Consider the following 12,693-nt stretch of genomic DNA (forward strand, 5'->3'; position numbering starts at 1 on the left):
ATCAAACTGTGACCTCCTGATTCATAGGCTGCTCAACCACTGAGCCATGCCAGCCGGGCAGCCTCGTCTCTTTTAATTGCATACTTTCACAGTTGTTTGTATTGGGTCTAGAATAAGTGCCTTGTCAGGCTAGATCAGCTGTAATGACTAAAGAAATAAGCCAAATATTCAGATACACTGGGTAAAACTTCTTGGTTAGGAAATGTAGCTATGTGCGGATATCTGTATTGATGCAAGTGGTTAAGGGAGTGACTTGGTTCCTAGGAACCTCAGGGCTACCTCTGTGTGGTGACTGCCCAATTCTCTGCATGTATTTGGTGCATACCATCTCTTTCTCTGCTTTTTCCTCTTTTGTGAATTTATATATATATATATAATACGAACCCTTGGATTGACATTTTCCTAGGAATGTATAAATGCTGTAATTTGGGATTGGTGGTTTGCTTTATGTGATTGTTGTTGTTTGGACTTTGTTTTGATAATGTGGGATGGGGCATGGCAACAGCGTGAGTGTCCAGCCAGTTTTTAACCGAAGTACCTGAACAGGTTGCGTCTATATAGAGAGAATCAGTCATTGCTGGAGGAGATCAGTGATTGGGCTGGTTATACATCTTCCTGGGCAGAATAAAGAAGGTCTGACTCTTTAGTTTGTGATGTGAGGTAAATTTATATTTTTAACTCATGCCTTAAGTCATGGCAACACAAGAAACCTACTAATGCTGACTCCAGTGTTCTCTTCTTTTTCTTCTAGGAATTCCTCCCCCTAGAGGAGTGTTACTGTATGGCCCTCCAGGTACTGGAAAGACAATGATTGCCAGGGCTATTGCTAATGAAGTTGGAGCCTATGTTTCTGTAATAAATGGTCCTGAAATTATAAGCAAGTAGGTGCATGATTTAATAGAATAAACAATATTATTAAATATACTTCTTAAATTTGTTTTTTTTAGGGCTCAATAGTAAAGATTTAATTTAGTTGCCTGTAGATTATTCAGCTGAGCTTTTTAATATCTACAAAGCAGACATAACTGCATTTTTTACATATTTTGCAACACCACAGTAAAGTACTGGAAATTAAAAACTTACATTATGATGATAAACTCTGCCTATGCTGTTGTTATTATTGGTAGTAATAAATAAAACAAAATTTCAGAGATAAGATTTATTATTAAGCCCCAATTACAATGATTTGGAGAATGAAGTAAATATCTAGAAATGAAACAGGTCCAGAACCCTTGTCAGAAAGATTTAAATTATATCAGGTAAACCCAGAACAGTAAGGAGGCCTTCTTTATTGAGTAGTTCTGGTTTTTAAATAACTATAACAACATTTAATCTTATGTTTCTCATATCATTGTAGCATTAATTTACAAAAACTAAAATAGGTAACAGTTATAGTCAAATAAAAACATCATACCTCAGTATAACATACTTATTTTTTTAAAGAAAAACTATACTTACTTTGGGTTATTCCTCCATTTAATCTTTGTTTTAGTAGATAAGTGGGAGTATCTTTTCAATTAAAACTCTGGACCAAAATTAGCTGAAATGAAAAACCAAAATATATTAACCATCTGTGACTCTAAAAACTGTTTGTCTTCAGTGTTAACTGCATGCTTTACAATACTTTACAATTATTTATTTTTCTTTACAGATATAGGTTCTATGCCAGGTAGAAAATAAACATTACCTTTGCAAATAGCAAAAGAAAAATAAACCCTCACAATAGTTGGAAATGCACATTTCACCTTAAAATATTAAAAACACCATGCAAATTTAACAACACTGGGTACTTTTATTATGTAGATCTTAATAATGAACAAAAAATTACTTCCATTCTCATGGCAGTTTTATAAAAGGGTTTAATAAAAGAAATATATTGAGAAGCTTTTTGTGAAAAAAATGAGATAATGGCTGCAGCTTTGAAAGGACAAAATTGACTCTACTGGTCTGGTTGCAACTGCTATCTTGTTTCCTCTTTAACATATTCTAAAACAAGGAACATGATGTGCATTTATAGTCTATCATTTGACAATTTCAGAGCCCTTGATATAGCTCCATCCATAGTAACCAGCACTATTAACCTCCCATTTTGATGTTTTTATCTTCATGTGACTGTGTCCCTCACTATCAATAGCTTCATAGAGGCCCTTTTTATTCTCTTGTGTTGCATGTAGGTAACCAACATAAGCCACGCAAAGCAGAAGGTTATCAGTCTGAAAGCCACTGTAAGTTTATTAGGTTTATTGAAGAGCTCTGGATTCACAGCTTGAAATAAGTTGTCCTGCAGACACTTCTGAGCCCTGAGTTTCCAAAGTCTTTCTCTTTGGGTAGTTCCTTTTTGAAGGCAAGAGGCTCAGGTGCTGAGACATCTTGACTAACGATCTATTACCTGCTGCGGGGTCCTCTGCTCTCATTGCTGGAGACTCTCTGCTTGAATGTGGTTTTCAAAAAATGGCTGCATAGTATTCTGTCTGGATGTTTCACATGTTGAAATGTTTTAAATTTGCTCTTTAATGTATATACAAATTAATTTTAGAAAATAATTTTTGAAAGTTAATTTTAAGTATTCTGGAAATATTTGGAAAGTCAGAGTTCGTCTTTAAATGTATTTTATTTGTTGCAGATTCTATGGGGAAACTGAAGCAAGATTACGTCAGATATTTGCTGAAGCCACTCTGCGGTATTCTATATTTTCAGATGTTTGAAATTAGTAGTTAAGGCTATATTAATCAAAGTAGAGATACCAACACTTTATACTAAGCATGAAAGAATAGTACAGAACTAATAGTGGTAGCACTAGAAGTAGATTGTAAGTCTAATGGCATTCTATCTCATCTATTTCTATCTGATAACTTCACGTTATTAAAGAAATAAGTCATGGGCATATGATGTACAGGATGGTGACTATAGTTAATATAACTATTTCATATTTGAAAGTTGTAAAGAGAGTAAATCTTAAAAGATCTCATCACAGGAAAATAAGTGTTGTAACTATGCATGGTGACAGATGTCACCCTAGTGACTAGACTGGTGATTACTTCACAAAATACAAATATTAAATTGTTATATTGTATACCTGAACTAATATAATGTTATATGTCAATTACATTTCAATTTTAAAAAATTATATAAGGTAAAAGAATTAAGACAGTGTTATTTGATATCATGACTTTGCTTGAACATAAATATTTATGACTTTCTTTCTTTTGGGTACTTAGGCATAGTCAGTATAGCTAGTTCCCTTAGTAGACTGTATTATAGTAGCCCTTTATGCTTAAAACTTTGTTTTATTTTACTTTGCTTCGAAGGGACAGATTTTTTGCTCTTTAACAACAATTCTTACTGAATATTGTACCTCAAATTAGTCTACTATGTTACATTGCAAGGAGCATTAGAATGTGGTATATAACTTGGTCTAATGTAATATTATTTATAATATGGCTGTGCTCTGTCGTTTTGGTATTCAACTTAACATAATTACTGCTCGCTTATCAAAAGAACTTCTATTTTTAAAGTATTTTTTTTCCAGTGATAGTAGATGAAATAAGTAGTCTGTAGTCCTAATACTGAACGTTTGAGAACCAGGGTATACCTTATTGCTTAGTATATTTTTGTTATCATTGTTATGTTCCTGGCAGTGAAGTTTCCTTTTATGAGAGAATTCACAACTTTTTATAGGAACATTGACCATCTTAAAAGTTATTTTTTTAATAGGTAAAAAAACAGAGTATTTCTACTTTTTCTCCCTTGGGCTTTAAACCTGTGCCCAGGGACAACATCTCTAGCCTCAGCTTCTGAATTAATTGAGGCATAACAACTCAGTGGGTGTTATTGGGAAAGTTCTGCCTAGGCATATACCCTCATCTCCTAAGCAGTAGACTGTTCTCAGTGCTCTTTTTATTGAGGGCAGATCCATTAGAATGTAATTTTGGTGAGTTAATAATTTGGGCTAGAATTCATCTAAGATTTTTCAGTTTAACACCCTGTTGCCTTTCCTAAATGTGACATGTCATGTTTCATTTATAAAATTAAAACTACTTAGTTTTAATTTTTTAATCGAAATATCATATATCAAATTTAAAAACTGAATGCATATTAGATAATTCAGTTTTACTTGTTTGTTTTTAGGCACCCATCAATTATTTTTATTGATGAGCTAGATGCACTTTGTCCAAAAAGAGAAGGGGCTCAGAATGAAGTGGAAAAAAGAGTTGTAGCTTCACTCCTCACACTGATGGATGGTATTGGTTCAGTAAGTACAGCACCAGTATTGATTCTGTGTAGGAAGGGGTCAATTCTTAATTATTTGTAGTAAAAACTGTGAAATATGTCTTTAGTTTTGGGGAATTCTATGATAAGGGAAAAATGTTAGCCATAAAAACTAGAGGAAAGGACCATAAAATAATTTTCTTTGGCAGATTTCTTAGTAACTGCTAGGACAGTATAACCTGGCATGTTTTTCTAGCATATAAAATAATATACAACAATGGATTTCTTTTGTAATAAATGTTATTAACTTAAAAACCTGAAGCAAAATCAGTAAGAAAGATTTAATGGTTAAATTTTAAGGGAATTTACAAAGCAATTTTATGAGTAAGTCTTATATACCCATGTATAAATTGATTCTTTGGGGACAACTGAAAGGAAAGAAAAGAAAATGTATTTTTACAACATGTAAAAGAAATTTACCTTGTTATCAGATTCTCTGACAGGGTGTATAGACTCATATTAATAAAATCTATGTGCTAATTGTGAAAGGGAGATACATATTCCTGACAGTCATTTACCAGAAGAATACACTTATGTAGAATTATAAAGAAGTTATTTTTTAGGACCATGTTAGAATCTAAATAAAATTTTAAAAGTATGTAAGCCCAATTAAAAACTTGCATATTAAAAACTTGACTTTTAGAACTTTTTGGTTTTTACTTCCTGTTGGTAGAAATTGAATGCAAAAATAATGTGAAAACTTGGTATTAAGTCTCTGTTATTTGCTAACAGTGTGTTATGATTTTAGGAGTAACACAAGAGAAGGGTTGCTATCTGGGGGAGGCTAGATATGACTATCACCTGGTTCTCAGTCTTGGGGCAGCGCCTAGATATGATCATCATGTCTCACTCAGGTTTGATTCTCAGTTTATAAAGCTGGAGAATCCAGTGTTAGTATTTTGGAGATAGTGGGATTCTGAGGACTGATCCACAATAACAATATTCACAAGACTGATACATAAACTGAGGCTCCAGTTTGTTTCTTTATAATAAGAAATATGATTATTGCCCGGCTGGGCGTGGCTCAGCGGTTGAGCGTCGACCTAGGATCCAGGAGATCAGGGTTGGATTCCCGGTCAGGGCGCATGCCCGGGTTGCGGGCTGGCAGCCGATCAATGACTCTCTCATCATTGATGTTTCTAGCTCTCTCTCCCTCTCCTTTCCTCTCTCTGAAATCAATAAAGATATATTTAAAAAAAAAGAAAAAAAAGAAAAAAGAAATATGATTATTAAGCTGACCAAGTATCTTGGTTTATGGATGACTCTATTTGCACCCCAAAGGCAAATATATATGGAGAGCTGTATTATAATTAGAATTCTTGGTGAGTAGTAAGTCAGATGAAAGACTGTTGGAATATCTCAATTACTGAGTCACAGCCGCCTTTTCCTCTGCCCCTGGGGCTGGCCTGCTGTGGATTGGTGTTCTTGCCTTTGGGCAGGACTGAAAGCATGTAACACTGATGTTTTAGTCTGAAGATGTTTAAAGGCCTGTATTTGCTTCCTAAGTTCATAATTCATTGATTCATTATAATCTATGCATTTTCTGTTGGTACATCCAATGTAATTGATTAGGTTTGAGTTTTCTTTGAATCACATTTCAGTTAAGTTTGTCTCTGTGAAGGTACTCTTGGGTCTTCTGAATAGAATGTTGGGTAATTTCTATAGCTGGCTGCTCATGATCATATTTATTTTTATTTTTTTAATTCTCACCTGAGGATATGTTTTTATTGATTTTAGAGAGAGGAGGGGAGGGAGAGAGAGAAGCATCATTGTGAGAGAGAATCATAGATCGGTTGCCTCCATACACTTCCCTACTGGGGATCGAACCTGCAATCTAGGTATGTGCCCTAACTGGGAATTGAACCTGCAACTTTCTGGTGTATGGGACAGTGCTCCAACTAACTGAGCCACCTGGCCAGGGCTTTGATTATAGTGCTTTATAATTTCATTCTCAGAGAGTAAAAGTCCATACATAGTCAAGTGGCTGGTACTCAGGTGTCGGTTATGTTTTCAGGAATTTAAAAAATTACCAAATTAAAAAAGAAATAGTCCCTATGTGAAGAAGATCTCTTTGACAACTGTAAAAGATCTCTTCTATCTGAATAATCTGTAGGTCATAATCTTTGCTTTCAAGTAGGGGAAAAGGACAACTTAAACATTTAAATAAAATAACTATATGATAGGGTGTTATATATGGTGTTATTCATAGAACAGTGTTGGTAAGATGCTGGATGTGGGAGAGACATACTTGTGGTAGATGGAAAGGTAAATATTGGAAAACTATCTAGGTGAGGGAGTATTTAAGCTAAACTTTGGAAAATGTGGCATTTTTTAATTTTTAAAAATTTTATTTATTGATGGAGAGAGAGAAAGAAACATTAATTTGTTTCACTTATTTATGCATTCATTGGTTGATTCCTATATGTGCCCTGTCTGGAGATTGAACCTTCAACCTCAGTGTATCGGGACAACACTCTTAACTGAGCTACCTGGCCAGGGGTATATATTTTACTTTTAGAAGAATAACTAATTGGTTTTTATTTTATTTTGTTAGGAAGGAAGTGAAGGACAGGTGTTAGTCATTGGGGCCACAAATCGCCCTCATGCTTTGGATGCTGCACTCCGCCGACCTGGACGATTTGATAAAGAGATTGAGATTGGAGTTCCTAATGCTCAAGACCGGCTAGATATCCTTCGGAAACTACTTCGAAGGGTACCGCATGTACTTACTGAAGCAGAGCTGCTACAGTTGGCAAACAATGCTCATGGATATGTTGGAGCAGACTTGAAAGCCTTGTGTAATGAATCAGGTGAGAGTGATTTGCTATATAGTTAGTCTGTGTTGAGGGACTTAATGACTGGTTTATTTGCATACTGATAATTTATATCTTATTTCTTAATGAAAATAGGTAATTTTTTTCTAATCATAAAATATTTATTGAAAAAATCTAGATAATTCAGGAAACTATAAAAAAGAAAGAAAAATCACTCTTAACTCTTCCTCCTAAAGATAATCATTATTATAGCATATCCTTTCAGACTTTTCTTAAGTCTACACACACACACACACATACACACACACGCGCACGTGAACGGATGCATTAATGGCAGTTTTAATGAAGACAGTATTTATTAACATTGTGCTATGGAAATTAGGGTGCTTGCAAAAAGATCAAAATTTTCCTTCAGTATCAGCTTTGTATTTGTTGAAGTGCTATAAAGTACTTAGTGAAACCAAAGAATTCTATGCCTCAGAGTATGTGGTGGTGATATTTAAGTCTGAAAACATTTAAGGGCTGTTATTAATCAGTTGGCTCTTTAAGAATTTCACCATGGCATAACTGTAGTTACTTTGGAAGCCCTTAACACCTTTTAATGTTTGGGAAATTTTTCAGAGTAATTTCAACCATGGAAGGGTATTCCAATCGGGGCAGTTTTTATAAGCTATTGAAATATTTGATCTGGCAAGTAAGAATTTATTGAAAAATATCTGATGACTTTTTTAATTTTTTCCTTCTGAAAGCATGTGTTTATTTTTTGGTTCTCTCTAAAGAAGGCTGGGCACATGTCTCAAAACATCTCCAGTTTGTGGAGTAATCTTAGGCTCCTTACGTTTATTCCTTTTTTTATATGAGCATTTGTTTCTAAGCCCTTTTAAATTTTGGAGGAATATTTTTCAGTTGTAGATTCTGTTGTTCCAGTTTGTGACCTATCTAATATTATCATAAGGTACTTAAAAAAAGTTTAACCCTTGCCCTGGCTGGGTGGCTCAGTTGGTTGGAGCATTGTCCCGTACACCAAAACGTTGCAGATTCGATTCCTGGTCAGGGCATACCTAGGTTGCCAGTTCAATCCATGTTTGGGAGGCAACAGATTGATGTTTCTCTCTCACGTTGATGTTTCTGTCTTTCTCCTTTCCTTTCTCTCTCAAATTAATTAAAAAAACATATTCTCAGGTGAGGATTAAAATAATAATAAATAATAATAAAATAATAATAAATGAAAATAATAAAAAATAATAATTAAAAAATAATAACCCTTGTAGGTAATGGAAAAAATTGAATTCTTGAGTTGGAAATTTAGTTATTTTAGAACTTTAGTACAGAAAAATAGAGGTAACTTTTACCTCTAAGTCATTGATTCATAGCTAATCTAATTTAGTTGGCTTTGAAGACCCTTCTGTTAGTCCTTAGAGATACTTAGGAGTTTTTCAATATCTCATCCTTGGTGGAGAAAATCAGTTTTATTTTCTTCTATTTGATCATTATCTTGATTTCCATATTAGAGGGCTCACAATAGGGGAGACTACAGGTTATGTAGACACAAGGCAAATATAAACATTCTTTTGGTACATTATGGTCTAGGGCAAGGCCCTTTCTGTCTAGTTTCTTGTGCTTCACAAGAAATGGTGGATTTGATTGTGGAACTGAATTCCCTGGTGACCAAGAAACAGATGTATCGGGATAACTTTGTTTCCTTCATTCCATTGGGTGATAATCTGGGTTACAGGCATATCTCATTTTATTGTGCATTTCTTTATTGCACCTCACAGATGTATTTTTTACAAATTGAAGACAAACCCCTTCATCGGCTAAAGGATTGCTGCTTGCTTTATTGAGATCCTGGCTTTATTGGGGTTGTCTGGAACTGAACCTGCAGTATCTCTGGGGTACTTAACGTAGGCATTGCTTTGGACTTGCCCAGCTAGGCAAGGACTCATTCTTCAACCTCCTTTATCAGACAGTTTCTGACTTAAGTTCACACTCTAGAAGGCTCTGGGATTCTTACTGTCCATAAACAGTCTGATGAAGGAAAGAGATTTGTAAACACACACAGTGAGATATATACTCAAAAAACTATGGAAAATGTAGTGAATTTCCTTTGTGGAAAGGAAATGCTGTGGTTTTATAGAAAAAGTGACATCTGAAAAGAGACCTAAAGAAAAAGTAAAAGAGTTCTATAAGGCAGAATGAGGGGCTTGAGAAGGTATGGAAGAGGAAACATCCTTTCCTTGAATCCTCACACCAGCCCTATGAGTATCATGGACTCAAGAAGTCTCAGCTAGGGTTTAAACTCAAGTTCATCTTACTCCAAATCCATGCTCATAATTAAGTCATAAAACAGACTTTTGTTAGAGTGGTATAAGGCTTTGAAATTTATTTTATATATGAAACTAAGGGTAGAATCAATTTATATACATAATAGAAAAAAATCCATATTTTTTCACAGGTAAGTATAGTCCAGAAATTAAGTTGTATCCTGAGACTTTCAGGGGAGAAGTGAAAATGTAAGTCACATACTAGCTGTCAGTAGGACCATCTACTTTCACAGGCACTGTACTACCCCAAGAACTTTATGGAAATGGCTAGAAAATTTGAGAAATTCTATCCCTAACTATGTTACATTTAATTGAAAAATTGTGAAAGGGTCAGAAGATGGGGTGGAGAGAGGCCTCCAACCTGAAGATAGATGATAGATGATAGATAGATGGTAGATGATAGATGATAGATGATAGATAGATAGATAGATAGATAGATAGATAGATAGATAGATAGATAGATAGATACGCATATAAAAATTGTACTTGGTTTGCAGACGCAGTAAGTAAATATTGGCTGCTGTTAACGGGACTTAATAATTTCAGATGCTCAGGTATTGAATTGGTCTTTTATTTTCCCCTAATTTAGTAGTGAATCAGATTATGAGAAGGTAATTTTTTTTTTTTAAGATGAGTATTATAATTAAAGTGTCCAGTAGGGAAAATATGTGATTTTGTGAATACCGTCTTAAATACTGGCATATGTTGTATTGTGTGGTGTTGTCCTCTTGCTATATAACAATAGAATTTAAGAGCATTGTGCTAGAATGTTTTTGCAAGAGATTTTCTAGAGAGCTAGGGAAGTATAGTAGAAAATGGATTTTGAGAGTTGGACAGCCTGCTTTTGAAATCAGGCTTGTATTCTTGGGCAAGTTCTTTGTCTTTTCTGAGCCTTATTTTTCTCTATTTGTAAACTGAGGGTATTGTGGTAGACATTATCTAAGCACCCTTGTAAATATGACATTCCTTAGATATAAGGGAGAACATGAAAGAAACTGAGAGGTTGGGGAAGAAGGACAGGAAGAATTAGAAAAAGGAGAGGGAAAAACAACAAAGAATACTCAAGTGACTCATTAAACTTTGCCTTGGTCACTTTCCTACATTGGACTTTTCTGCCCCTTATTGTCTTCTCTTTTGTACTATTTGTCTGAATGACTTAACTTCAGTTCTTTGTCCGAGATATTCTCCCACAGTGTTCTTAGAAATAATGCAACAAAGCAGACTAATATTGATGGTGACATTAACTTAATATTCTCATTGAAATAATTTTATAATTTTTGATTAAGGACTTGAGTAAATTTTAAAATTGGTTAATAGTGTAACTCAGAAGGCAAGATAAAACAACTCAAATTCTATAAGCATTAGAAATAGTAGAATTATGCTCAACTGCTGTAGAACAGGTATAAGTGTATATCCCACTTACTGAACATACAAGGGCATCCCCATAAATTATGATGTGTGCATTGAGCATAGCAAGAAAAAACTCAGCCATATGATAAATTTGAACCACTATCCTAGTTATAAATAAAAAGAAATGAACATTTCATGATGCATCCTGCCTAAATTTAGAGGAGTTAGGGGATGATTTGAATGACCCTCAGTGTTTTAAAATAACCACCTAGGGAAGTTGGGACTGGTGCCCCCGCCCCCCAAAATAAGTTTCCTTGGACAAGTAGAAGCAGTCACAGTCTTTGCATTGACCTTAGAGTTGCACACAAATTTAGAATCATTGTTTTATTAAAAAAGAGTCATGATGACATTTTGATATTTGGAGGCAATATTAATGATTTCTGGTACATAATAGGTGCCCAAGAATGATTTGATCTGAAGTGGATGTAAAAGCTGAGAGATGTAATTACCATCCCGCTCCCCTTGGTAGACTACTAAAAATGTCTATTAACCTCAGAGTTGATTTTTTGTTTTAACCCTCTGGTGAGCTTCATCTCCTTTCCTCTGTTGCCTTCAGAAATCCTTGCTCTGTGCTGAGGAAACAGTGGTTACTGTTTATAGAAGCCATAAACAATGCGGACTTACTCTGTGCCACCTTTGATAACTGCTGCGGTTCACTTGAGCATTTCCAGCCCTTGTTGACTTTCCACAGATAAGATTTCTCAGCCGTAGCTCTGATTGGACTTTAACTACGTTTTGCTTTAAACCAGTGCTTTTTAGGAGGCATTTTCATTGTTTGAAGTCATGCTGTGCTTAAATGGACAGCTTGAGAATGCCCACTGGCACATCTGGGAAGTACGACACCTTGACCTCCAGATCTGTGAGGAGATTTAATCTTCTCCATAGGATTCCAGTTCCTTTCACATGTTCCCAATTCAGGACAGATCACTTGGAGCCAAGGCGCTCAGACATTATCATGTTTCAGAGTCATCTAGAGAACCTAGTAAATAGATGGCCAGTGTGCCCCACTTCCTGAGTTTCTGATTCAGTAGGTCTGGGCTGGTGTCTTTGACTGTCTAACAGATTCCTAGCTGCTGCTGCTGCTGGTCTGGGGAACCACACTTCAAGAGCCAAGGACACAGGACATTGGTTCTTAAACCTCATTATGTGTGATGTTCACCTGGGAAGCTACACACACACTCCCACCACATACTTGAGTAAGGGAGGTGGGGAACTGGAAACAGTATTTATATTGTTTCCTAAGTGATTGTGAAGCAGCCATTCCTGCACTTGTCTGTGAGCGGTTTGAATTCCTGATTTAGGCCTGTGATTCTCCAGTTTAAACCTGTGTGAGAATCTCTTGTGAAGCTTGTTAAAAACACAATTCTGGACACCCTCATACTGGTTCAGTAGGTCCCAGTGGGATGCAGGAAGTTTGCATTTCTATCTGTAACTGACTTAATTAACTGGGTGAAATTTAGGGAATGTAATTCTCTGACTACTTCTGATAGTTTTGATTTTCTTCCCAGAGTTTTTATGTGGCAGTAATGTATTATTCCAAACTATATCATTTAACTCTCCTGCTCTAGGAAAAAACGAGTGTCTATGTTTGTCCTGTAGGTATATATAGTGGTTTTGAATAAAACTTAAAAATGACAATTCTGAAAGATATAAAAGCCACAGTTAAGGAAACAGTTAAGAATTAACAATTAAGAATACAAATAAACATGTTTTTCCTGGAACATTTGCTTCCTTAGGGTTTATGGACCTGTGTGTTCTTTGAGTGTTTGGGTGTTGGCTGTCTGATGGTTTTTCTTCTTTCTGGACTGCCTTCTAGTTGGGGAAGCTCTGCCCTTTTTAACAAAACGTGGTGCACAGATACCTGGTAATCACATACAGTGAAGTGATTTCGAATTTCACAAAACCTACATAAACTA

General features: G+C 35.2%; 1 protein-coding gene and 1 pseudogene across 1 annotated transcript in view; one reads left to right on the forward strand and one right to left on the reverse strand.

Annotated features, from left to right (window-relative positions):
• AFG2A (AAA ATPase AFG2A) overlaps positions 1-12,693 on the forward strand; it is a 235,958-nt gene that overhangs the window by 13,268 nt on the left and 209,997 nt on the right. Inside the window, exons 6-9 of the mRNA XM_016203317.2 lie at positions 752-881; positions 2,624-2,680; positions 4,129-4,252; positions 6,824-7,079. Of these exons, the coding sequence (XP_016058803.2) occupies positions 752-881; positions 2,624-2,680; positions 4,129-4,252; positions 6,824-7,079 (567 nt within the window). The remainder of the gene's footprint in view (positions 1-751; positions 882-2,623; positions 2,681-4,128; positions 4,253-6,823; positions 7,080-12,693) is intronic.
• On the reverse strand, positions 2,022-2,382 carry LOC107529733 (small integral membrane protein 8 pseudogene; annotated as a pseudogene).

Source organism: Miniopterus natalensis, chromosome 4, assembly GCF_054644295.1.
Source record: "Miniopterus natalensis isolate mMinNat1 chromosome 4, mMinNat1.hap1, whole genome shotgun sequence".
Classification (NCBI taxonomy): Eukaryota; Metazoa; Chordata; class Mammalia; order Chiroptera; family Miniopteridae; genus Miniopterus; species Miniopterus natalensis.